This window comes from Megalops cyprinoides, chromosome 25, assembly GCF_013368585.1.
Source record: "Megalops cyprinoides isolate fMegCyp1 chromosome 25, fMegCyp1.pri, whole genome shotgun sequence".
In the NCBI taxonomy this organism is placed as follows: Eukaryota; Metazoa; Chordata; class Actinopteri; order Elopiformes; family Megalopidae; genus Megalops; species Megalops cyprinoides.
This window is the reverse complement of record NC_050607.1, coordinates 10,340,593-10,368,270: the sequence shown is the minus strand read 5'-3', so window position 1 is coordinate 10,368,270 and position 27,678 is coordinate 10,340,593. Positions and strand designations below refer to the sequence as shown.

Sequence of the window (27,678 nt, the reverse complement as noted above, 5' to 3'; positions counted from 1 at the left end):
CAGCAGGTGGAATGCTGCCCCACAGTGAGTGCCTGTGACGTGCTACGTGTGGCTTACTGCTCGCCTTTGGCTTCGCGTGGCGGAACAGTTCACCCGGTGCCACGTGATACGCGCTGGAATGTTAAGAGTACGCTGCCCCTGTAATCCCGAATCCTTTCACATCAAAGGGTCTGCAGATTCATATCCGTGGGGTTCCAGAGCCTCCGTACCAGCCAATCGGACTGGACATGTAACGGGGAGCTTTGAAATCTGATACTCAAAATGAGAAGAATGAAGTGAGCTAGGTCACGGCACCTCTGTCACTGTCACGGCGCGTGACCCGTTCTCTCCCCTTTCCCCCCAGGACTGACACCGATGCTGGCAGCTACTGTGCGTAAGGGAGGGCCCTCTGTGCCAAACCACACCAACAGCACGGCGCAGGTTCTGAGGACAGTGCTGGGGGAGGGATGTCCAGAGGAACGTGCTTTAGAGGAGGTGGAACACTGATCCTGGATCAGTTAGGCATGGGGTCAAGGGAACAACAGGTGGGCTGTGACATCACATATAGATTTATGACCCACTTTTCAAAAAGGCTATTCTTGAGCCATTTCTTTTTTGGAGACATTCAGAATTAAAGTGAGGGTAATATGCACGGTCTTTAAACACATTGTCATTTCCCTCTTTTCTCCTCCCTTGTTTAAACACATAGGGCTAATTCCCCAGCTGGAGGGGGGCTGAAGAGCTGGCTTCCTCTGGAACATGGCGCGTTCATGTGGAGAGCATGCAAGGACCGTCCTGTCATTGTCCTGCCCTCAGAAACATCGGGAGCTATTTATAGCTCTCCTCCTCTGGGCCACGAGCGCGTTCTGTCGGAGGAAATATCACCCGGTTGCCATGGAGCCCGGCACCGATGACATCACGAGGGGAGAGAGAGGAAGAGAGCGGTTCTGGGGGGGGGGGGGGACGTCTGCATACCAGCGGCACGGCCAGACGCAGAGCAGGTGCAAGGAAGGTGTGGGCAAGGCGCGACTTCTGCAAGTGATCAGAGGTGCCGCCGCCACCACACCACAGTTTCCGCTAGTTACAGTACACAAACAAAGCCATTGCGTCTGCCTGACGCACACGCTGCCGTGGCACAATGGTGGACTGAACTGCTGTAGCTTGCAAATGGTGTGTGTGTGTGTGTGTGTGTACAACAATTTGCATTGGGCACTGTAAAGCATTCAAAATGCAGAATGCAGGCGTGTGTATCAATGCATCAACCTGTGAGGAATCAGAAATGCAGAATCTAACTGTGTGTGTGTTTTGCAGCTATAGTATTGCTCTGACTCCCATTTCTTTTCTCTGATAAGTTTTGATAAATTTGCTTCCTCTGCTGTGACTGCTGACTCCAAATACAAGCTTAGGAAACAAGCACTAGGAATGGGAAACTGTATTATCTCTGTCTGTCTCCCTCACCCACAAAGCAGGTCCTCACGAGTCTCTTTCAAACTTTTCAGGAGCTGATGCATACACTAAACGCCCCCCCAACCCCACCCTCCCGCCTGTCTCTCTGACTGAGTGCTGAGTGAGGGAGGGAGGAAGATGAATAAGAGAAAAGAGAGAAGAGAAGAGAAGAGAATGAACTCAGTAACATGCGGCTTCAGATGTCTGGAGAGCAGCGGTCGGGACCGCTCACCCCCAGCTGGAGCAAGAGCTCTGTTGCTTCACTGAGGAACAGCATTCTGATTGGCTGATGAAGACAGCAGGGGTGATGTCAATTCCCAGATTCTCTCTTCTTTGTCATCTCTTACTGGACAGGGTCGACCAATGTGCATTTCCGCTAATGGGGCAGAGCCTGAAAGAACAGGCACTACTTTGTCCCTACTTCGAATCCATTTAGGATTCAGCCCCACAGGCCTCCCTTGGGACGACTCCACATTGCCTCGCTGACAGAGTAATGCACGTCTGTGTGCATGCGTCCGAGTGTGCTGTGCCTCTGTGTACACGTCTATGTGCATGTGTTACTACATTTTTTAACTACATAGATGAATTTTTGCGCTCCGTTTGTTGAGATAGAGTGATGGCTCTCTATACCTCCAAAACTCCAACCTGTAGCCTGAGTCCCGAGCTGGAGGTCAGACGGTACCGCTACATGAGGAGATGACCAATACCAGCGGGTCAGGAGTGTACATATCCACCCCCATGGGAACACACAGGTGTCTGGCAAGAGAAGCATGACCGCACCATGAGGACCGTTAACGTTTTTATTAGCAAAATAAGGGAAAGTAGTCTACAAATGATCTCCCTCCATGGAGAACACAGCCACAGAGACCAATAGACAGCGCAATGTCTCTCCATTAAAGACAGATCTTGTTTTCCCTGTTGATCATTTGATTTGCTTTCCAATAGGGTCTTCTTGGTTTTGCAGTATATTACAATGTTCAAGTGGTCACCTTCTCCCAAATACCTCTAAAAATATGTATCAATTCCAGCTGTGATGTACATTTTTGCCTCTTCTCTTCTCCAAGGTGCACTGGCAGCATAGAAGCTCTTGGATGTCCCGCCCACAGCTGAACTGGCTTTGATGGTAGTCGTCCTTTTAAAAAAAGGTATCGTACAAAACTTCTTGTACCTTCTGAATAGTCGTCCTTTTGAGTCTCCCCAGCGTGTCAGCTTATCACAAGCCGAGAGAGCAATGTTGCCTTCGAGAAGGCGGCATGCACGCACGCTTAAACACACACACACACTCATTCTTCTGCGTACTCCACCTCCAGGGCTCCCAAACCAATGTTCGCCTGTGATAACCCATCAGCGGTTATTTGATAATCTCAGCGACAATTATCGCATTGCACGTCTGTACCAGAACCGCGCACAAACCAAACTACTTCAAGGTGTGTCTGTGGGTTGGCCCAAGACACTATAGATGGAGTTCTGCTTGGTTCAATTTCTCCTCGTGTTTTAAGTCTCCAAATTATTCGACTTGAAATCAAACCGAGATGGAACTGCAACTGTCTGGGCATGATCACATGGTCACAGTTCTGTAAACTACAGCATTGACTATTATGGGATGATCTATTTTTTTAATCCCATTGAAAATGCCACATTGGTGTGGAAGCCCTTTAAAATCATGAGCTCTGACAACACGAGGCGCAGGAGTCTGCACACGTTAATATTAATCTTTACACTTTTCAGTTGAAACAATTTAACAGGCGAAACAATGCATCTTAAACAAGGACCGCAAATGTGGCATGCGAAAGGCACAATTACCTCTAAACTGGATTCAGGCTGAATCCTCTTTTTTTCCCCCAACAGTCGAGGAAAAACTCTGCCACCCAAAACGGGTCTGCTTTTTAAAAACAGGCAGAAAAAAACAATGAAATAAAAACATCCGTTAAAAAAACATCTTTGTGAAAAAAGGTAAGACTTACAACTATACAAACTTCCTACACAAATATCCTCTAAACTATGTTAAAATGTCCAAAGCAGGAACATAAATAAAGCTGTATGACTGCCATGTAGTTACAGTACTGGTCCATGATTGGTTGATTTTCCACACGCTTATCGTTTCCCCCAGAAAATGCACACAGAGTTAGTCCTATCTGCCCCTGTAGAAACAAAGAAACTCCATTAGTACACTATTGATTTGAAGAGACATATGGTGTGTGAGACGGTAACAATGACATTAGATCATTGCTGACATAAAGTCTATTTTGAGCTTGAAATGTTTTTTTTTTTTAGCTTCTTGGAAAGTATGCAAATAATGAAGTCTCTCTGTATGCATTCTTTCAGATTTACAGACGGGTTCCCCTGCAACACATCGCTTCCTCAAAACAGGCTTTCAGTTTCAGGTAATCAAGGCGCCTGTTAAATGCAGAGATGCACATTAAAAACACAGCCTTTCACATTTGATTGGAACAATGGCATCCTGTCTGCCACGCCTCCACACGCACCCGCCCAATAGCATAGTGCGCTTGACTGTGTCGCCGTGGTGTCTCACCGGAAAGGTTCCTGCCCTAGAACAGGCCGCAGTCCTTCAGGTTGTTCTTGATGATGACGTCAGTGACGGCGTCGAAGACGAACTGCACGTTCTTGGTGTCGGTGGCGCAGGTGAAGTGGGTATAGATCTCCTTGGTGTCCTTCCTCTTGTTCAGGTCCTCGAACTGACACTGGATGTAGGCCGCAGCCTCCTCGTAGGTGTTGGAGCCTGGCCAGAGGGAGAGAGTTATGTTACACACACACACACACACACACACACACACACACACACACACTCATGTGTCTACACACACACACGCACGCACTCACACACTCGTACACATCTTGCCCAAAAATAAACCACACAACACATTGCCTGAGGTAGCAGTGGGGGAGATTTACATTACTAATTAAACTGGTTAGATAGATGATTACATGCTTGGACTGAAAGTCAAATTAGGAATGCAGTCAGGATGCCCATGAAGTGAGTTACAGCCTGACACTGTGGATACAGCAGTGACTGCACACCTCTTGACTGTGGTTCTGAAACCCTTGTGTAGAGGGACATTACTGTTGCAACCTCTTATGTAAACATGCTGCAAAATGCATGCAAGGTAAAATGTAGGTCTCCCTTGCTAGGAAGGTCTTCTGCACCTGCGTATTCTGGGTAGCAGATGGTGAGGGGGCTCCTCTTGATCTTCTCCTCAAACAGGTCCTTCTTGTTGAGGAAGAGGATGATGGAGGTGTCCGTGAACCACTTGTTGTTGCAGATGCTGTCGAACAGCTTCATGCTTTCGTGCATGCGGTTCTGTGGAGAGAACAGAGGAGGGTGTGACGGATGGGAATCCAGAAAGCTGATACGATACTACTATGGCTACACTTACACTGAAATAAGCACAGCAGATTCAACGTGGATAGCAACGAATGGGAGCAGAGTTTACCCAAGCAGTACCTCTACACTAGCAAAGAAAGACACAGGACCACCTGCTGGTGAGTATACAGCCTCCATTTACAGGTGCATTGTGGGAATGGGGGGGTGGGTGCACCAGCTCACCATCTCCTCATCCTCTGCCAGGACCAGGTCGTAGTCGCTCAGCGCCACGCAGAAGATGATCGCCGTGACGCCCTCGAAACAGTGGATCCACTTCTTCCTCTCTGACCTCTGACCTCCCACATCAAACATCCTGGAGGAGAGGGGACACGCACAGGTACAGTTAGGGGCGGTTGAGCACACACACACACAGACCAAAGGCATCACAACCGGTTTACAACAAATTAGTTCGGTCTTGATATTTTAAGTATATATATTTATATATATATATTTTTTTTCCCAGGCTGTTGTGAACCTAAGGTGTCGTTCATTGCTAGAGCGATATATACTTAATGTACCTGACTGTAAGGTCCTTCTAAGCCACTCTGGATAAGAACATTTGCCATAAAGAAAATGAAACAAGCACAGACACTTTAGCACATGCACTAGCAGTGTGAGTAGATTATATGGAGCGACTGTGGACTGGTGGACTGGTGAGAAAGTGTGCTGGGTTCTCTGTGACCGTGTGTGGAGCCCACTCTGAGAGGGGGTGTGTGGGGAAGGGTGAGGACGACAACGCCCGCTCTAAACCTGATCACGCTTCAGGCCTGCTACACCAGACCCTGGGAATAGGATGTCTACCACCTACTATACCACTGAACACAGATTAGAGCAGGGCCAAAAGGAACGCATGACGACGTTCAGTGTTCTCAGAAACATACAGATTTGGCAATGCACTGTACATAGTACGATTATCGAGAAACAACACACGCTCATTGTGCAAAATCCCCTGGGACTCCTTCTAAACAAGGCCAAATACGGGCAACGTGCAGGGAGCTCCCTGCTTCCCCTTCCTGTTTACATCATCCACAGGAAGGACCCCGCTATTGTGGGCACAAAGCACGGGAACTCAGAGAGGCTCTGGATAGAAGGAGCCCACAAACATTTACCCAGGATGAGCTCACTCTGACAATTCAGCATATACATTTCAACTGTCAGCAATTTGAGCTAACATCTACACTGCATTTGCATTACATTATTGGCATTTTGCAGATGCTTTTATCCAGAGCAACTTACACAGGATACAGTTTTTACATGCTATCCATTTATACAGCAGGATATTTACTGAGGCAACTGTGGGTTATGTACCTTACCCAAGGGTACAGCAGCAGTGCCCTTGTAGGGAATCAAACCAGTAACCTTTCCTGCTCATTACCACTATGAAAAAAGAATTCCACAGCTGACCCCTCACTCAGTCCAGAGTGAAATAATGTGTGTTACAACACTGTATGGTTCAGTCACAGGATCCAGATTTTCTCAGAGGCAGCCGGTGGAATGCTGCCCCACAGTGAGTGCCTGTGACATGCAGTGCGTATTAATCTCTGTCATATAGATATCAACGGCCTCTTTCAGGACAGGTCAGATTGCGTTGACTTTCCTAGTGACAACTGACATTCAGCTACTTTGGAAAGAGGAAAAAGAAAACAACAAAAAACAATAAAACTGCTGTCTCTCACAGCTCCTTTTCTTACAGGGAGCCTCCCTCAGTCAGCAGGCCACTGAGGCTCTTACACCTGACCCTGTAAGGACTCACTTGAAGTGCAGGTCCTTGAAGGTGAAGTGTGTCTCCACGATGCCGGTGGTCTTCACTCTGGTGCGCAGGACGTCCTGCTGGGTGGGAATGTAGGTGGCCTGGGAGATCCTGTCCAGGTCGTTCAGGTAGCTGCATAAAGGAGCGGGGGGCAGTAAGGACGGGCAGTCCACATACTCACGCACACGCACTCACGCGCACACGCACGCACGCGATCTGCCTACATACACACACAGTCTGCCTACTCTCTCACTCACTTACTCTCTCCACACACACACGCACTCACACGTGCACACACGCGCACACACGCGCACACACGCGCACACACGCAATCTGCCTACATACACACACAGTCTGCCTACTCTCTCACTCACTCACTCACTCACTCACTCTCTCCACACACACACAGATGAACACAGGACAATTCTCAGGTAGAGGGAACGTCACAGTCCAGGACAAAAAAAAAAAAGCTGACATTTGCACAAGTGAAAGAGGATGCAAAAATCCCCTGTAGCTCAGATGAAGCTTTAGGCAATCTGGCTTCATTTCATTGTGCAAAGACATGCAGCAGAAATGTCGACACTTCCCCCCGAATGGGTTTTGCAACACCGCTCTGAATATGTAACGGCGTAACTGCAAAAAGGGGAAGCTGCTTGCAGGAAGGGAGGTGTTTGCCATCTGCATGTTCTGTTCTCTAAGTTTCAGGCCAATCGAAACGTCACAAAGTGATGATAACACGTGTCCTGGTGTGCTGTCCCAGTCACAAGGACATGGATCTGTTCCACATGAAAGTGGAGTGTGCACGCGCTACACACACACACACACTTTCTCTCACTCTAACATACACACACACACACGCACACAAGCACACACCCACACACATAAATATGCAGACAGACACAAACAAACAGTTTGCAGAATAAATGCTTGGAAAAATTCCCAACATCCTTCTGTGTGAAGATTAACAGCAGCAAACAGCCAGTCTGCAGTCATCTCCATATGGAGGACTACCAAACAAACAGCATCTGCTCTTCCAGAACAGCTGGTTTTACAACAGGGCAGCACCGCTGGTGAGATGTAATACTTGTGGCCAGGGATATTGGATATTGATTGAGAGCAGTCTTGTGGCTACTGTGGTTTAGGACCCCTGTACTCTTGCAAGGTATAGAAAGGCCAGACTGCTCATAAGCCTTTCTCTGAGAAGCCTTTGTTGGCTGTCAGACAGAAGTTCCTGCACTTGTACTGCATTAGCCAGATTACCACTTAGCATGAGCATATGACTCTTCTCTGTTGACCAAAACATATGGAAGAGCTGATCCAAAGTCAGGAGAATCTTGCCTCACAGTGGATGTGTTTTGTCTTTCCTTCAGTTCATTTTACAGCGCGCATTACACCCTCCAGTGGTGCCCTTAGGCACGTTGGTTCAACATGGTTAAGGGTGATATTTCACCCTGACCAAATGGCATTGCCAGTAATGCATGACCACAGGCACATACAGGGGTCAGACATCAAGTTCAAAGCTGAATTCAAGGTGAGTAACAAGCTTATATTTGGTGTGCGCCGTTTAAACAACTGAACACATACCAAGGCAGCTAAGTTAGGGTAGAGAGTAGAACAGCAGTGGCCCATGTAGGATTTGTGCTGAGTGTGTGAGGGTTTTGGAGGCCTGACACTCACTATGCGGCCGAGTCGTTGAGCTGGTACTCCCGGGAGCGGCCAAAGCAGGCCTGCACCCCCCCATCCTTCCACAGCCGCTTAATGACCCCCGCCAACTCCGCCGTCATGAAGCCCTCCTCCGCCGAGCCAGCCAGGACAAACAGCTGCCTCGCGTCGTCCTGAGGGAGAGATATTGTTAGTGCCACCTTCATCACCATCATCATCATGACAATGCACAGACAAGTAATTTCCAGGATTATACCAGCCTCCAGTCTGTCACATACATACATACTTACTGCTCACTTACTTATTCACTCATTTACTACTCGCTTGCTTACTCACTCACTCAGTACTTACTAAATTACTTACTCCCTAAATCACTCACTCATGTACTTTCACTAACTCACTCCCTGTCACTCACCGCACGGGCGGGGTCACCGAAGTCGATCTTGAGGCGGCCCATGGCGCGGATGATGGCGATGATGGACTGGATGGTGTTGCTGTAGACCACGGCCTTGTACTGCTTACACTCCTCCTCTGAGTAGCCTGCCTCATGGATGATCCTGCGACACAGAGAGCGAGGCACAAGCTGTGAGAGAGGAGCACACGCACTCCCTCACACACACATGATTACACCATACATGAACACATGCACACACACACGCTCACATATACACACATGCACTCGCACATACTTACACACATGCACACACACTCTGACACACATGACAAATGCACACAAAGTAACCAGACTATAATTACTCTTTTCTTTACAATTACTGCAAATGTCAGGACCAACCAGCAGATCAACCAGTCAATGGCCAGTGAAAACCTCTGAATCACACTTTTTTTTTTTTTAATCAAATGAGACTGGATACTTACTTCATCTGTTTAACAATTGTGCTCTTGCCAGACTCCCCAGCACCTGAAACAGACAGAGAAAGGGAGAGAAATGAGAAATATCACTGCAGCCATACATGCCACATCCCTAACAGACCAGCTGGGCAGCTGGAATATACACAGTCTCTCTATTAGTGTAACACCTGGTTGCATCCCAAACCACACTCTCCCCTGGTCTCAGGTCAGCAATGATCAAGGTTATATTCCAAATGCACACTCTCCGCTGGTCTGATATCAACCAAAAGCTAGAAGACAAGAGCTAAGGAGAAACACTCCTCCGCAGCACACTTAGGTGACAGAGCTATGTTTTCCTATTATCCGTTTACATGCTTCCTCCTTCTAAATCATATATTTATTGATATATAGTTCAAACACAACAACTATATAATAACTATTAAAAAATTATACTTATATTAGTTTGGTTAGCGAAAAAGGAGGTTTGTTGTCATATTCTTACAAACCATACATTTACAAGAATAACTAGATAATAAAATGTTTAGCAAGCCAACTTACATTATCTGTTGGTGCTAACGGAAATCAGAATGATAAAAGCATCACTACTGAATTGATATCTTGCTTATCACAAATAGTTCAATGATCAAAAGGTCGGTTGCTTCACCACATGCTTTCACTGATATTTTAACTGTTCCCGTATAAAAAAAGTTCCTCTCTTCGGCATGGACAGCATGTCGGGTAACTTTCCGGAAAAGCACACAGAGGGCAAACTGGACACTGCAACATGCTCGAGATTCTGGTAAGTGTAACCCCCCCCACCAAAGCAATCGATCAAGCAGACCCCAGAGGACGAGTATCAGCAGGTCACATGACTGTGGTTACTGGACATCCTGTAAGTCAAGGCTATGAGAGGAGGGTTCGTACAGGATGTTTATGCTAGACACTCCAGCGTTGCACAAGAGCAGGGCCCTCTGAATGTCTCAGATAGGCCGAGCAGCTACACAGCCGCGGTCACGCCATGGTGGAGCGGCTCGCTGACCTCACTGTGCCATGAATCACCTCACGCACTCCGCAGGATGTGTGTGGAGGATATGCCAGGCAAACACAACCTCACCATGTGACAGACACACCAGGGCGCAAGGGGCTGTCGCCGCCGAGTGAGCCGACACCAGCCTCCAACCACACCATCAGACAGAGACCACATAGTACAGGAGAGCCCGACACAGTGGGAGAGCAGTTTCATTCTGACTTATATCCCTGGCCCCAGTTACTCCCAGGGCTGGATAGCTAGCTCCGCCCAAGTTGATTGATGACCCCCACTCACAATGACATACAGCCCTGCTGCTACAAGCTTTGTCGGTTGGTAACCCCTCCCACAATGACCTATAGCCCCCCTGCTTTAGGCTCATGCTACCTTGGCAGCCAGCCCTGTTATTGACGACATCCACAGCTGGTCAACCCGTAGCGCAAAATGACTGGGCCGAATAACAGTCATGGCTTTCACAACACATAGAGTTCTACCAGCTCAGTGCTCACTAAAACTGGCTCAAATGTCTCCATCTTAGACCAGTAATGCCGCCAGCAGCTTCCTCCTTGGTTTTGTTTCTTGATCACTGACCTGGTTAAAGTAATCCCCCATCTGCCCCGCCCCCACCCCAGCCGTGAGGTTTCATGCTGGACTCCCCCATTACACAGTAGTAGGGAATGGGGAAGTCAGCTTGCACTACACAGTTCCCCCCAGTGCTAAGACATGAGTCACCAGGCTCTTGCACAGAACGGCCTCCCGCTGACCCAGGTGCTCATTAGTAACGCATTACACGATCTCATCAACCCTGCCCCCTGCCCACCATGGCTGTTTACATTTTTAACACTGGAGAATGCCAGGGAGTCATCATGTCCTTGCCTCAACCCATGGGGTTGCTCAAGGTCACAAGGCTTGAACAGAGCCATCACACTGTCTGACAAATGTGGACCTAAAGAAAGGAGGATTGTCAAGATGCTCTGCAGAATCTGCTACAGAGGAAACTTCTATGGTACAACAGGAACACATGACAGGTGACCTAACCTCACTTCCATTATAACACCTCCAGTTCCATGGAAGTGCTAATGGTTAAGTAGTTAAGTCTTTACTGAAGCAACACTCCAGTGTGCTGTCAGAGCACATAGTTGATAAGCATCTATGCTAGGAGAGCAGTCACCAGAGAATACCTGATTTTAATTAAGTGTCAGCAATGTGCCCCTCACTTCCCCACGGGAGCGCTCTGTGCCCAACACGGATGCTCAGACACCAAACACACGCCACTAATCGGCCCTGTGAGAGTGACTGTCGGCACAGCACCGCCTGGGAGACACAACGGTAAGCATATCACTCCAGAGGGCAATTACAGCTCCTCACTCAACACTGCTGTCACTGAACACTCCCTGTCCGAACACATTACTTAGCACACCACATCTATCTGGAGTTCAAATAAAACTCCTCAATGAACACTTCTGTTGCTGAACACCCCCTCTCTGAACACGAAATCACTGAGCACACTGTATCTCTCTGTAGGGCAAGTACAGCTTCTCTCTGAAACTTGTTTTCTGGGCTTTCTTTCAGCAACCAATTGCTGACCCTCCTCCGCTTCTGAATACCAACAAGTCCTTCTCACACATTCCTAAACACCACGATCTCACTCTCTCCACTGAACACTGTCTGATTCACAAACACTAAACTATTCACTGAAGAAAGCATCTCCTAACATCTCCCTCATTGAACAATACCTGCATGACCACAATACACAACATACCATCTCAGTGAAAAATACTTCATTCTTTTTTGCCAACAATTCACTTAGCGTCAGCACCCTCTCTCACACAGTCTCTCACTGTATTCACACACTGAACATAACCTCATTCATTGAACACCACCTTCCATCTCTGTCTGAAAGCATGAAGACCCAGACACATCCGCATTGACTAGCATGCATGCTTTATAAAGGGTGCTGACACTAGCCTTCTCCATCACACTAGTGAAATCAAAATGGGCTTTGGTCCTGGGAACACTAGTTAAGCCATATCAGTGAAACAGCAAAATCACCAAGCAAGAGGTAATCAGGTCACAGCAGGACCAATTAAACTTCACCTGATCATGCCTGCCTAGTAACCCCTATGCAACAAGCTTTCTGCGATCATAACCACAATATGAAGTTATGGTGATAATATGACAGACATTCTCCAACACAAGAGCCCTGTTGACAACATAAGAGGATTTTTGCAATCACTTTGTGATATGGGCCGGCGTTCTCTGTCAGCAAACGCCACATAAGCCATCACACTACCATCTGTTTGAGAGATCATTTACTGCCAAACAACAGACATGTGCAAAATTTAAAAATACCCACTACGTTTCACTTCATGCTCAGTCCCATAATGCATGATTAGAATGCTGGATCTGGTGTGCCTTGACAGGTGAACATAATCATCTCAGGGGTCACTCTGCATGGCTGCAGGTCAACCAATCAATCCACACCTGACCGTGCCAGTCTACCAAGCCTGGTCCACAGAACCGTAGTTCACAGCAGCAATATGAAGCAGCGGTTAGGACAGCCATGCAGAATGTTGGCCAGGGCAGCAGTGTGAACCTGCAGACAGGACTGCAGTGTTCAAGACTAAGCTGGTAAGTGCACATGGCCGAAAAAAATAAGGATGTTCAACGGTGTTCCGCACATGTGAAAAATCACTGTGGGATCAGGGACACCAATGCGAACATTCAGGTAAGAGCCTGCTTTTGAGTCAGACGACTTCCATAAGCCTGCTGGCACTCTCTGGCCACAGGGTCCCCCTGTGTGCATGCACAGTGCCGACTCTTCAGTTCATCTACATCAGGTCAACAGGTCAACAGGTCAACAGATCACAGGGGGGTGGGGGGGGAGCTGGTGCCTGCTGGTCCTCAATTTAGTGGCGTCATGCAGAAGGTGGGCTGAAATTCCCAGGCCACAGCTCCACTGTCTGCACCACTCAGAGTCATCTGAACAGCCCATCTGCGTTACCGGGCAACCACTGATGCCTCTCAGCTGCGTGAGGAAACTGATCAGGGCACCACACTCCAAGGCACCCCTTGGGTTGGACATTGAGTCTTCTACAAGGATGAAGCACATCACAAAAACATAATGCTGTGTATTATTTTCCTATCCTGGCTTTAAAACCCAACATCAGGTATGGAAAGGTCTCTCAATGACAATGGTAAAGCATTAGGAAATGTAACGTAGCGGTGCATATAACTAGGGCACAAATATTTCATAGACGCATCATCTTGATGTAAATACCTAATGGGTGTACTTTCTCACCAAGAACAAATCTGTCTAGTCTTTCCCTCCTCTACATGACCACCGGCACATCTGTCACAGTTTCTTTAGAACCTCCTTCATCTGGTGGAATTGAATATCCAGGAAATGTGCAGTTCTGTGGAATTTCCCACTTAAACGGAGCTCCCAAGACCGACAAGCTTACCAAGAGCCTGACACGAACAGTACCCAATCATAGCCTATGCTCTGCCTTAACAAAACTCATTTTCTGCCAACAACGATTTCCTCTAATGACTCAGGACACGGTAGTAGAATGCGTAACCACAAAGTATATCGTTGCAATTATAAATATAGACTACGAAATACATTTTGACTGAATGATTTACAGATAATTCCGTGTACTGTGTCCAAGTAATCGGCTAAGCTAAATTACCAAAACCCATTAGGAAAGATTAACAGTTTAGTACCTAGACATATAATACGATCAGTAAATAGGCTTAGGCCAAGTTGGTTACAGCTCTGGAAACGTAACAATTAACGGAGAACTTCTTATGACACTTTTACAGAAATTAGTCCATTAAAGCAGAAAATTTCGACATACAAATATTTCAGCGTGCTAACCAAAACTGGAGGAAACGATGACGCCTCAGGAAACAGCCAAAACATCGCAGCAAAAATATCGCTACTTATAAGCAGGAATTTAATGGCAGAAACAAGGAACATGTCCGTAATTGAGCCAATATCATTAGCAAGATATTTTATCAACAGGTTGTTATTCATCATGTATGCTCCAGCTAAATAGCTACGCTCCGTTAAATAGTGTGAGGATGGCTTTTTCTAGCCGACACAAACAAAACATATGACACGTTTCGGGGGCCTTTTAAAAAATGCACTTCCCTTCCGTCGAAACTCCAAACCGAATGAACTGCTCAAAGCATGGTTAGCTCCCCTCCCACTAAATCGCGGCTGTCGCGGTGCAGCCAGAACCCAAATCCTAAATCTGATAAAATCAATGGGAACGGTCTAACGTTATACGGATGGGATAAGATTTCTTCATTGAGGTTTGGCGCTAGCGATCATACTGTGCTGCGCCGAAGTCGGTTGCAAGCTTGGGTCCCTTTGTTCTGCCAGTCAGATCACCAGCAAGCGTCGTTTTAGAGAAAATCTGTGGTTAGCAAGATAATCAACAACAACCGCGGACTGTTCATGTATGTCACTGTAAAATAAGTAGGTAGATCACGAACTAATCATGATCATTAACGGCTTATAAGCAACTAGCTAGCTAGCTGCCGCGCCGAATACCAGATGCACTGCCTGATCAGGCTACTGTTACAGTGGCTGGCTAAATACTACGAACAACATACTTTGCGAATACCTAGTTACAGTATATAGCTAAATCCACCATAGCTCAAGGCAGCAAACAATGTATCTTTCTGTAACAATGCATCTAGACTATCTAGCTAGCAAGCGAACTAAGTTGAAAGTTCACCAGAATCACCTCCACTCACCGAGTAGAAGTAACTTGACCTCCCTTGCGGCTTTCTCTCCATCATCCCGCAAATTTCTGTCGATCATTTTACTGCGCTCCACGGCCGCCTTATCCTCCGTGCTCAAGGTGCACCCCATGGTCACACGGATTCTCCAAACGGTGTCAACGTGAAAAATAAAATATGTTCAATCTCAACATGCAAGAGTTAAAAAAGCACAGCAAGCTAGCTGCTCGCCGAAAAGCACACACGCCCTGTATCTAGCTGGGGCTGATGAAAGAGCAGACCCACGGGACGCAAAAGAAGAATCAGGAGACTTTCGGTGCGTGATCCCTGAGAGCCGAGCTGCTCTGCCTTTTCGCTGTTCGATCGATTTTCGTACGATCGAGGTATGATTTCCTCTGTGGCAGCGACTGAATGGACAAAATAAATAGAAAAAACCGCCGGGACGCTCCCACTCGTTGCGCGTACCTCCGTCTCCGCATTCAATCACCGAATGAATCGCGGCTTCCTGTTCTCATACACCGAGGCTCGCGCACGCGTGGTTAACCGTACGTGAACGCGCGCTGAATTTCTCAGTCGACCAGTTGATCCACCATTGTGCTGTGCAGCGAGCCGCGCTTCATTAAATGCGGTGGCTCCTCTCAACTGCCTGTTGGTCATAGAGAAAACATGAGAATGAAAATGAGAATTTTCTTTTAAAATATTGTTTCATTTTTACAGGTACAATGGACGTGTGTCAAATATAGATGCATCCATCGAAAAATACAAATAATAGCAAGCACAACAATACGTATGTTTGTTATTTGGCTGAAACAATGTGCACATGCATTAATTGAAGGAAAAGATTTCGAAGGATTCAGGACCGTGTTACTCTATGTTGAGATGTTATGCTAATGTTTTAAGATTTTAAGATTTTCACTCGTCCAACCACTGCCACCGCTCATAAACTGCGTCAGATATTCCATAGTGCCAAACTGTAGGCCATTGACAACATGTTCAGACAATCATCAGTTGTTAAACAACCTGAAAACTTACTTAATGAATAAACGAAATTTTCTAGGATGTTGGAAACTTAAGCATAGAACGGGTCATCTGCGGAAGACACAATAACGCATGCAATTCAATTGAAGTTACAAAGTTGAATTCTCCTCATTGTTTTCACTTTGTTTTCCTATGCAAATCGCTGCAACACAGCGCATAAAAATACAAATGAGGTACGTCGCCTGAGGCAGGTGTATGCTATCCATCAGCTGCTCAGGCTGGTGCAGGACCGGGATGCATTAACAATCTGATCAGTTGTGATCATAACACTGTCGTAAATGACATCACTACAGACTGAAGCAGGACCACAAACCAAAACTGCATATATATTTATGATTCAGTGCACTTCATCTGCAAGCAAATAGAGTAGATATTAATTGTTATAGGCTATGTTGTGAATTGGTCAGTTTTACTCTGTTTTTTAAATTATAATGGTTGCACCAGTTGAACAGTGGATGAAACATAGTCTCAGATGTTTGATTGATTGCTATCAGAAACATAGTCTTTCATACAGTCATACCATCCCTAAGCAGCCAGTAATGGGTTTGTTGTCAGTCTTGGTCAGACTGGCCCCCTGTGTTTCTTGTAATTTTCAGACATTCGGGGCAGTGTGTGGCTTTAGCAGGCAGTGGTGGTCAGATGTTTCCGCAAAACGTGACCAAGTCATTTGTTTGTTCAGGATTCTCTCCGATGCATCCCTTTTCCTTGGCTGCACGCATCACTATGACTCTGAGATCATAATCCTCTTCTCTCCGCCTCTGCTAATCTAATCATTTCTGAGCAGCGCAACTCACTGGCAGGGGATTTAAGAAACCCTGTCCTGCATGATTCGATTAAATCCTCCACTGTTTGCCTGCAAACAATTTCCAGAATTTCCTCCCTGCAATAATATGATTCAATTGGCTGCAATTTACTAGTTCATGTGTCCTGGTAATACTGAGATGTATCAAATTTGTTTTATCTAAATGTGATATTACAGTCTTACATATTCACAATAATGCATGCACTCATTCGAACAGGAAGCTTTTCTGCAGAAGAAGGAAGGAAATCTCTCTTTTTCAAAGTGGCATGTAACCATCCAATGACATTGCTTACTAACATTAGAGCAACGGAGAACACTGTTGTACATTACCAGGCATACTAGCACTTGCTCAATTATATTTCACCCTTAACAATTTATCTATTATTTCTTCTTTATCTTGTAAAAACTGCTTGTGAAAGTGTGTGTTATTTAGGTGCATTCACAGGGCAACATTTGATTGTCCTCAATGCATTTGCCTCTCCATTCTGGAGTCATGTGTTTTTCTGTGTATAAGTGGATGGTAAAAGTGTAAGCCTTAAATGTGCTCATCTTGTACGTCACTCTGGATGTGAGCATCTGATTAGTGGACAAATGTAAATGTAAAATGCGTGAATACAGCACTGTTCTACAGAGCCTGTTTGTGCAGTGGCTGTACAGCCTAGTGGTTAAGCCACTGGGTATAGAAACCAGAGAGTGCAGGCTTGATTCCCAGGTGAAATATTCCTGTTGCACTCTTGAGGAAGGTAATTAACCCAGATTCTCTAAATACTGAGTTGTGTAACTGGGGAATGCTGTTTTTCTTGGGCGAGGATGTTAGCCAAAAAAGAGGTACTGCATTAACACTACACTGTAGCCGTCTGATATTATTTTTGATGTGGATGTCCTTTAAAATGGTCCATTCCCACGGGAGGAGATGGTGGAGCCAGTGAGCGCTTGTTCATTTATGGTTGGTTGAACAGAGGCGAGAAAGCGAGTTTGACTCGTGAGTGTGTCTGAGAAGTGATCTTCGCCTCTTGTGTCAGAGTCATTCCCACGGTTGCTATGGTGACTGCTCACCACATTGTCCTCCTGAGGTCTGTGCTCACGGTCAGCGTGCTTAAGGATCCGTCAGCGTCGGCTGTGTACTCAATCTCCCTGTTCAGTGATGCTATGTCAGGCTGTCACCACCTAGTGAGCATCTATGTAGTGTGCCTTCATTTTCAGAGTCGCGGGGTGATGAGACAGAAACGCCTATGTGAACTGTGCCATATTCCTGAGTACTGTGCAAATAGTGGTATGTTGTAGCTAAGACTTTGCTGAGGTTATGTTATGTTGGCTTTATGGTGTCTTCCTGTGGACTGCCCTAACTTCCTTTGGGGATTGTATTGAGTTCCTTTGTTCACATCAGAAAGAGGAACAGGTCAGAGAGCAAGAGAGAGAGAGAGAGGTGAGAGGGGGCCAAGAAAAGGGCTGTATAGCCATGACGACATCACTCAGCAGTATTCTAAGAAATGCAGTGTGTTTCCATGTAGTAGTTTTAAGATCACTTTGATGTAATCTGTGTGCAGAAAGAGGAAATTGCCTTCCTTAACGAAGTTCCAGAAAAATGCTCCGTGCTTTTGGCTCAAGATGCGACCTGTCACGCTGGTTGCTTGTTTTTGTCTCACTTCTCATTTCCTCAAATTCCCTCATATTTGACAGACGAGCGCAGAGTATGCCATGTGGCTTCGGTAGTCTTGCACACGGCGTTAATGGGCCAAACCTGGATTTGCATGGGGGGCAGGAGCTTGGATAAGCAGAGAGCAGGTGATCGATGCTGTTTGCACAGGCCTAAAGGCAGGTGCAGAGAGGAGCATTGGAGAGTGAATGCAGTTTCTTGAGATGGATTAGGCTTCATTCAGCAGAGATGAGCTGCCTCTGCATTCGTCCAATAGCCTCAGTGCGAACGGGAAGAGTTGCAATGCCCCCCCCCCCCCCCCCCCCAGCCTTTTGGGTTCACATCTGGTTTGATCTTTTGAGCATTGATGCAACACCAGAACACCAGTGATACTGGGATTTTAAACAGGCTGAAGCAGAAACTGTGATTGTTTGGGGACATGTTGCTTGTAGTACAAATGAATGAAATGAAACGGCATTTGAAATATGCCAAAATGCAGCTGCCATGCTTGCTAGCTTGCTGTCTAACAGAGATAGCCAATGAAAGAACCGGAAAAAAAAGAAATTAATTACAGACAACCAGTTCAAAACCTAAAACTGAAGGAATGAAAAATTCAGACTTCTACAGCAATGCACAGTTTGGCGTTTGATCACCATACAGCTAACTGGAGAAACTCAATACTGGCTAGCCTTTTAGCAGGTAAGCAGGCATGTAGAAATGTCCACACTACGTGTGTATGCATGAGTTGGGGGAGGAATTTTATGAGTTTGGTATTGCTGACTTGCAACAGTGGTCATCTAGAAAGTATTCTGCGTGTTACTCTTGATCTTAGCCAAAAAGCAGAGAAGTAACTGTGTAGTACTTTACTCCAGAGCAATTCAGGTCCAAGTCCAATGCCTAGCTGCTGAGTAGAGACATATCATTTTAGATATGTTTGTCTACAGTATAATCAAGATGGTCACATCCTGTACGAAACATTAAGGAGAAGCACTATAAGATCTGAAATTCAGTGAGCGCCATTTCTAATATTCTCCCCATCAGCTTTCAGAACAGTGCAGGGGAGACTGTGTTTATTCACAGAGAACATGGGGTGATGTCTAAACTGTGTGAATATTTCCAACCCTAGCAGTGACAAAACATCCCTGGAGCAAGGAGCAAACTGTTAGGTGTGGCAATGGCTTGGCTTTCTTGGTTTCCTGACATAATGTCTACAATGTCAAAAAACGCAGAAATGCAATAACCCCAAATAGCATGTATTACAAAATGTAACCATTGAGTATGAGGGCATGACCCCTGTCTCTGGAAACATCCCATCAGGCATCAGCACTGAGTCTCCTGTTCGGGAGTCCCATGATTCCAAGAATGATGGATGTCATTTAAATTGTTCCTGAAGGCCAGAATAGCAAAGGCTTACAGTATCTATATCGGCACGGAGTGTTCTGTCTCATTTAAAGGGATATACCGAGATAAACATATGCATGGCCGCGCGGCTCGATTGCTCTGTTCCATTCCCCGTGTTTACATAATATTTCCATTTCAAATATAAAACTCAGGAAGACTATGCAAACCACGCGCCGATCTTTCCAATCCGCTCCTATGGAAATATTTCCCCGGTGGAACCACACACCGGCCAGGTGCAGCACAAATGACGTCCGGCGCAACCGCGAGAATGTGATCAACGGCGCGAGTGACCGTCCCCTCTGTGGCCCTGGGAGATTCCCGTACAGGTCAAACGAAATGCATTTTTAGCAGTGACATTTGGGGAAGATGGTAATCTTGCCATCGCGGCGGTTTGAGGGGAGGCTATTTCAGACGTATCCATTCACAGGACAAGTGAATATTTATTTGCTGTAGAAAATCCTTCATGATAATTGTTGTAATAAACACTGGCATCGCTCAGTGTGCAGTACGCGCTGTAATAGGGCAATAAATATTAAAATTCTGCTTGGAAGCTTCGTGACATCAACGCGAAAGTAATGAGCAATCTCCAAACTGTATGCCTGTAACACTCGAATGAGGCTACATCATTTTAAATTGACCCTGGATTCCGGACATAAACATCAGACGGCACTAAATATGACCACCGCATGACAGACTAGATTCAACATGCTGACACATCCATACTAAATAGATCAATCGATTACCATTAGACGGCGTGCGCAAAGTAGCCTATGAATAATACAAATGCTTAATAAGAAGCCTCCCCCGTCCAGAACTGAAGTTGCGGTTGGATTCACGTGGACATTCATTTCCAATAAAGACTCACTATTTCACTTATACTGGAACAAGTGTAACAACTGCCAATCAAGCCCCGTCACTTTACTGGCGTTTCATGAAGGGTCAATGAGACAGCCCACAGCTGGAAACGTAAGAATCAAGCGTCAGATTCGTGCCATCGACCTGTGTCTGATAGATCTTAGTAGCTAGGCATTTACTAAACTGTTCCACCAGGAATACACCACAGAGACATGTTGACGGCAAGCTCGGTCAACATTTCCCATTCCGATCAATGGGACTGAACAGTACAATTGGACAGAAATCACCTGTGGAAGTTAACAGTGCCACCATGTGGAGAAACATACGAATGGAGACCTTTAGTCATGAGTTTAAATGCGTTCTTTAAAAAAATAATTATTTTAAATTATTGGGTTACACTAAATCATTTGATTAAATCATTTGATTATGATAGTTGGATCTGGGAAAATCTAATTTTAGACCAGCTATTGCTGTGATTGAAGTTTCAAAGAGGTATGCTTAGAGGTTTCAAAGGCAATGCTTTCACATTAAATAAAATAAGGTAAAAACTGTAAAACATATAAGTAATTGAGAGGAAAACAAGTTAGCTGCATTTTAGTCCATGGCAAGTGATTAACCACAATTCATTAGTCACACACACACACACACACATAGCATGTGTAAATGCCACCTCCCTGTGGTAGTATTTTGTGTTGAAAACCACTTAGTGCATACCTCAAACAGTGCAAATGTGGAGACCATTTGGCCACATACTATGGACTTCATAGAAAGTACAAAGTGTGATGCTGCATCTGTTGTAGATCTATTAACTTACACACAGAAAGTTATTCCAAAAATATAACCATTAAATATACCACCTACCTTCAACTATCAAGAAAACCCAACGATGAAAATAAGGAAAAAAGTGCAGCAATAAATGTTAACACAACTCAATTGTTAAATAATTCACATTCACACAGCTCTGTATTATAATGAGTGTCAGCACACCTCTGTGCTGTGCAGTAGCTGGACTGTCTACTGTTAACAGTTATTGGTTTGGAAAAAGTCAGTTTTAACTGTTCTGAGTGTTTGATGTTTCCTCTCTCAGTTTGTCTACCATGAAGGTCTGTGTGAATGGAAAGTTCATTCTGTTAGATCTGGATCGAACATCAGTGATGGGGAATAATTGAGGAGATAAGTATTGGTAAGTACAAAATGAATGTTCCTTTTTCTTCACTACACTTTCACAGATCAGCACCATTCCTCTTTCTGTCCTATAGGGCAGGCTAACTGATTGGCTTCTTGTGATTAATTAATTCAATCACTTCTTGGTGTAATTTAAGTGATTGAAGTCATTTTCTTTTCACTTGATATTTATCCTTCAGCTTTCCACTAAAGTTCCACTTCTCAGAGCATTCCCACTAAAGTTAATTTAAATAACTTTCTCTTTCCCTCATTTGGTCTCCTCAGGTGCTGGAACTCCTGCAGAGGAACTTGTGGTGGTTCTACTTCCTGTCTGTGTGGTCACCCCCGATCTCAGTCTGTTATAACAGCTGCTGGAGCACATGAAAAAAGATCATGCAGTCCTCCATACCGCTCACACGCAGCATGAATCAGGCACAATGACATCATCACAGCACCCCTGCATGCACACACACACATACACACAAAGAGATGGGCATGCACACCCATATTGATATCACAGTTCCCCATGACTGACACATGCACACACATACCAAAATACCTCAACAGATTTAGAAGCCACACAAATACACAGGTGACACCGGTCTCTGGACTTGAAGGTGGTTTGAGTCCTAGAGGAAAGAAGTTTGACCATGACTGCTCCTTGGAGGACAGTCTGTGCTTTGGTCATAGTTACTGCTACAGGTTCACCCTGAATATGACATGTTTGGTGAAATATTCCTAGCCTCCCACAAAGTTTGCTGTGTGTGGTAACTGCAAATCACTTTGGGCTCAGTTCAGACTTGAAATGTGTGCATGCAAACTCAGCTTAGAGGCACAGGATTCTTCTTGGAAGCACCTATCAAGACTGTATTCTGACACAAGAGCTTCAGGTTCCCATGCGAAATACTGTAGGTCCATTTTTCACGCTGAAGGATTTCAGAAGAAATTACAGCAATTAATGGGATGTAATGATGACCATAAAATAGCTCTTAAATCAAAGTCCAACATTTCTTCCAGAGTTATCATTTATTTTTGCAGTCAATACAAAATTCATTCGGACACCACATAAGAGAAGACCAGCTCTCCTTTCATTGTTCACAATACAGAGGCTGCTAAACCAATCATACTGTGCGGTTCATTTGGCCCGGTCATTATGCAAAGGGTGTAACCCAACACACTTGTTAAACCTGCACCACTCTAAAAGGTGCAGGACATGAAATGAGCCAGCACTTCACTTCAACACACTCCGTCACCAGCGAAGGAAGAATAAAATGTGAATTAAAGCAAAGTCTTTCTTTAAAAAAAAAAATGCATTACAAAAACATTACGGCCAAAGACCAGCTTATGGCATTTCAGTGCAAATTGATGGAGTTCCTTCTTCTTAGAAGCCAACCCAGATGGCTGCAGCGACCAGCATCACCGCAGTCAGTACACCAGCAGCCCAGCTGGGTGGGTGACCGATGTGGGAGACCTAGGAGGAGACAGATATGATGATTCTGTATTGTGTGCAGCTGTGAGGGAATGAAACAAGGAAATCTGTTACCCACACAACAGTGTTTGTGTGTGTGTGTGTGTGTGTGTGTGTGTACACCAGGAAGCAGTGTGAAAAGGTGAGGGGGTTTTTACCCAGATGCCCCAGTGCTCCAGCCTCCTGACCACCTGGCTGTGGAGGACAGAGGTCAGCCACGCTGTCATCTCTCTGGGCTTGGCGTTCCCTCTCCGCCGGAGCCCCGCGACACACCTGAGCGAGCGTGCGCACGCGGCCACGCGGAGAGGGAGGAGCCACGGACCTGGCAGGTGTCTGCAGCAGCGGCAGTTCAGCTGGTCTCCGATCTCCGCCAGCTGTCGTCCGATCCTCTGGGCGACACTGAGGGAAAACGTTACTTAAAACAGAGCCCTCAGACACAGTGACATCACAAAGGAAGGAAAGCGTGCGGTGCAGCCATTCTGAGCGGTGCTGTACACTACTCTCCGAGAGGCAGAGGATGAAACACAGGTCTGAACCTTCCACAACTTCATTGTGGCTGATGCAATTCACGACAAGGCAGACTGACAGAGCAAAATCAATACAATTCTGATAGGACTTCTCGTTGAGTCTTGCTGTTTGGCTTGTAATAATTGTGTTTTAAACACTTTGTGATGGACTGCGTTGGTCCAAACTGCAGAAGAGGATGATGTGTGACTGATACCTCAGATCCACCTCAGACAGAATGGGTTCCTCTGGTTCTCCAGAAACATCGTACTGGGAGATGGTCCAAGTCGGTTCTCTTGATTGCTCCATTATCCTAAATCTTGGACAACAAGCACAGTCAAAAGGTCGAACTGAGATTAGGGTAAGGCATATACAGAGACTGTGTTTTTCTCAAGAAAATATCAGCCTATCATGTAGTGAGTTACTGAGGTCCTTTTTAAATACATAACAGAATTTAATATTTCAGAATAATAATATGTACTAGAATTTATATGAACTTACCAGAATGCATCAGATTGTGTATGCTTGTTTGCATTCGTGTGTGAATTCTATGCTCTGCGTTCTACGTGTATTTGTTGCCCATATGTAACATCAAGGTCCCTGTGTAAACACAGTGTCATGTGGTGAAGCTGGGAGCGGGTGTGTTGCCATGGGGATTACACACCTGGCTGGTGCTGGTACAGAACACTGGCGCTTGTGTGTGAATAAGATGCTGGGCCCTGTGGCTGGCAGTCCGCCTCTGACTCGGGTACGCTGTAAACGTGAAAACGGAGTCAGTTTCTATGCAAATGGCAACATTTCCATTTCTCAAATGAACCAAAATGTCTCACACCAGCTAAGCAACATCACGAGACCAAGTGATTTCAGAAAAAAAGTGTGTCAGTGGAACGGGGCCACACATGGATTTGATGCCACAAGAAGAACATTTCATGTGTATTCTAGTGATGCAACCCACTGATATAATAAGGTAATCAGCTGCAGAAACTGTACAGTATCTCAAAATCCTCAACAACGGGGATCACTATCACAATAATAAAAATTAGAAAATTCAAATGAATAAGCTCAACCTTAACTAGGTATGATCACAACAAGATATAATTGTTAAAATCAATTCTTGTTTAGTTCACTTTATAGCTTGGTGGTGCAGAACTTGCCTCAGGATATGCCTTTTATTTAAAATAAATGATCTAGCCGTAACCGGTCGGTTTAAATTATTATTCAATTTTAGTAAGGAAAAAGAAAAAACTGAAACAATCGTGTGAGAGTTGTGTTACTTTTTCTGTTTTTAACATGCCACTTTTAACCATAAAACATTGACGCAAATTTTTAATTTGATTATACATTAATGCACAAAAAGTTTCAATGAAAACTACTAAATTAAATTAGTAACACGACGTGTTTCATGCTATAGAGTCAAATGTCTTCCACTAAATGTAAATATAAAATACAACTTTATTCGCTTATGTGCAACGGCTGCTTCCCCAAAACAAACATGAGGTGATGTCATCATTTTTAGCAGTCGCGCAAACAAAAGGTCAAGCTCAAGATCATCCTATGGAATACTATCTTTCTTATGTAACTATGTTTACAACACAGTTTGTGTGTTTCAACAGATTATGATGCTATTATATTGTTCACCGGGAAACATTCGATTTCTTCAATACAGCTATGAATAATATATAGGCTAGTAGTCAGCCATGTTAGACAACAAAGGACAGGTGTACCAGAATTGAAATTTAACTTACCTAATTTGTTGTGGAAGATTAAAGTGAACGCCGCCCTGTATGACAAAGTATGACAGTTTTAGAGTTTTAATCGAATTTAAAGTAGATATAGAATACATTTATTAATATATACAGTACTTACAGCAGCGTCCTTTAATCTTCTTGTTTTCAGGTAACTGCAATAGCGCGATACCGTTTCGACCACGCCTATGGGAGTTCACTCCCGGAAGAAAGTCCAGTGTAGTGCTGCCGCCACCAAAAGGCGAAATTCCGACTGAGACAGTGAGATAGTGTGATCGGTTATTAAAACTCGACTGTGACGAATCAAGAATTTCAGTGACCGCTTAAAGGCAATGATATATATATATATATATATATATATATATATATATATATATATATATATATATATATATATATATATGCATGCATGTAATGTGTTCCATGTCCTTGGTATTACTTCAGTAGGTCAGTGGGGTAGTATTCTGGTGGGGCCAGGGAGAGGCACGGTTGGTCTACTTAGTGTTTTCCTCCGGGGGGGGGGACGTCGGCTTGGTGTTGACTGCCTTCGGTGCCTGAGCAGATAGCTGTTTTTCTTGTCTGGGAGGTTTTGGTGAACTCTTTGTTTGTGGTTGTCCTGTGACCTCTCTGTAGCAGTATGTTGGTTTCCCCGTGCAGTTTCCTGTTTTTGCTGATGCCCATTACTTCCTACCATCTGAGCTGTCAGAGGGTAACAGTTACACTGTAACTAGCTAATGCGAAAATTGCCAAGCCAAACCATTATAAAATTTGATGAGACAGAAATATGAATTGATACTCAGCTAATTGCCTAACTGGTATTACAAATGAAACAAAGGCTACATAAATCAACCATAAAATTGTAATCTATTAAAAGTCTAATAGCTAATTATCTGACTAGCTATCTACTTGAGTTTGCAAAGAAACTAATGATCATGAATTCATATGTGTGCATCATATATAATAACCGATTAATGTGAAACAATTACTGAATCAGCACAGCATCTGCTGAAAACGTTTTTAACTGATATGGAGCATAGCTAGATATATGGGGTTAGGATCAGATTCAGTAGCAGCTGAGACGGACAACATCAACTATACATATTATAGATGGATTTTGAAGCAACTGTCTGTTGTCAGCTTTAAAAGGACTAGTTGATGCTTGTGGATAAAGGAATCTTTTTGAACAAATCTTTTTAGTGCCTTGGTTTAACTATTTTGAACGTTTTGTTTCTTTAAGTCACTAGTCAGGCATTCCCAAATGCTTTTGCAACCCCTGTGTCAGCCTATAGAAAACCAGAGAACCAAAAATAAAAAGTGTGCATGGGAAATCATTATTGGGGTTGACTGTTTTCCAGGCAGTGTATCAAATCTACAAAGTATACCCCAGATCAATGAATATAAACGCCCCCAAGCACTGACTAAATCTTCTGTCAAATTCAGTACACTTCAGTGCACACAACACGGATTCGTTCAGTTCCTCCAGTATGTTCAGTTTATGTAGTACCTTCTCTAACCACAAGGTGGCACCAAGGTGATACTGTGCTTTTCGGCACTAACAAATTAAAGCCATACTTTGTTTTTGGCAGTTTTATTAAACTATTAACCTATATATGACCTTTGATATTAAAAAGAAGCTAATCAGTTGTTCTTTGATTTAATTTTAGTATAATTTGGAAGAATTGTCACGGAGGATTACTTAGGGGTTGTTCACCTGATACCAAGAATTGTGAGCCTTCTCAAGACCCTCTTCCCTCTGAACTCCTTTCCCAGGTGAGGCCCCAGTATTAGCTCCTGAGATTCTTCCATACTCACACAACCTACTCATGCAATCCCTTTCTGACAGACTGAACCCCTAGCGAGGAAGGAATTGCTTTTTAATGTATGCAGGTCGAAGGTAAAATTTATTCTGAAACCTGTGTAATGTAGGAATGGTTAATACTTCACTGTTAACAGATGCAACAAACTCAGACAGAGAGTGTGATTTAAAATAAACAGAGCTTTTTTTTTTATTATATTCAGCATTTCCTACTAGCATTTAGCACAACAATAATCAATACCCACCTAACTTCAGCCTATGTCCTATCAGGATTAGAAAGAGATCTACTTAAGATAATCTTACCAGAACCAGTACATGATTGCAGTGAAGCAGTTGGGTATGCCTTTTATTGTAGTTTCTTACGAAACTAGAAAAATATGTAATATGGATATCTCGAGTCCA

The 27,678-nt window shown here is 44.7% G+C and overlaps 1 protein-coding gene and 1 long non-coding RNA gene across 2 annotated transcripts; both read right to left on the bottom strand.

The window, feature by feature from the left end:
* Window positions 1-1,947: 1,947 nt before the first annotated feature.
* LOC118771786 (guanine nucleotide-binding protein G(i) subunit alpha-1-like) lies at window positions 1,948-15,323 on the bottom strand. The gene is made up of 9 exons (XM_036519817.1): window positions 14,863-15,323; window positions 9,096-9,138; window positions 8,635-8,776; window positions 8,235-8,392; window positions 6,561-6,689; window positions 4,991-5,120; window positions 4,591-4,744; window positions 3,959-4,165; window positions 1,948-3,566 (listed from the first exon to the last, which is right to left on the bottom strand). Exons 1-8 carry the CDS (start codon window positions 14,978-14,980, stop codon window positions 3,975-3,977), a joined length of 1,065 nt encoding a protein of 354 aa, XP_036375710.1. The 5' UTR covers window positions 14,981-15,323; the 3' UTR covers window positions 1,948-3,566; window positions 3,959-3,974.
* A 9,062-nt stretch (window positions 15,324-24,385) lies between these two features.
* LOC118771621 lies at window positions 24,386-25,661 on the bottom strand. Its single transcript, XR_005004617.1, has 3 exons — window positions 25,582-25,661; window positions 25,461-25,495; window positions 24,386-24,468 (listed from the first exon to the last, which is right to left on the bottom strand). It is a non-coding gene; the product is annotated as an uncharacterized LOC118771621 (long non-coding RNA).
* Window positions 25,662-27,678: the final 2,017 nt, after the last annotated feature.

Coding starts and splice junctions, on each gene's coding strand:
- LOC118771786 (XM_036519817.1), bottom strand. CDS start 14,980: ATGGGGTGCACCTTGAGCACGGAGGATAAGGCGGCCGTGGAGCGCAGT. Junction 5,121..6,560: donor TTCAAGGACCTGCACTTCAA/GTGAGTCCTTAC, acceptor CCTCTCCTCCAG/GATGTTTGATGTGGGAGGTC. Junction 4,745..4,990: donor TGGCAGAGGATGAGGAGATG/GTGAGCTGGTGC, acceptor TTCTCTCCACAG/AACCGCATGCACGAAAGCAT.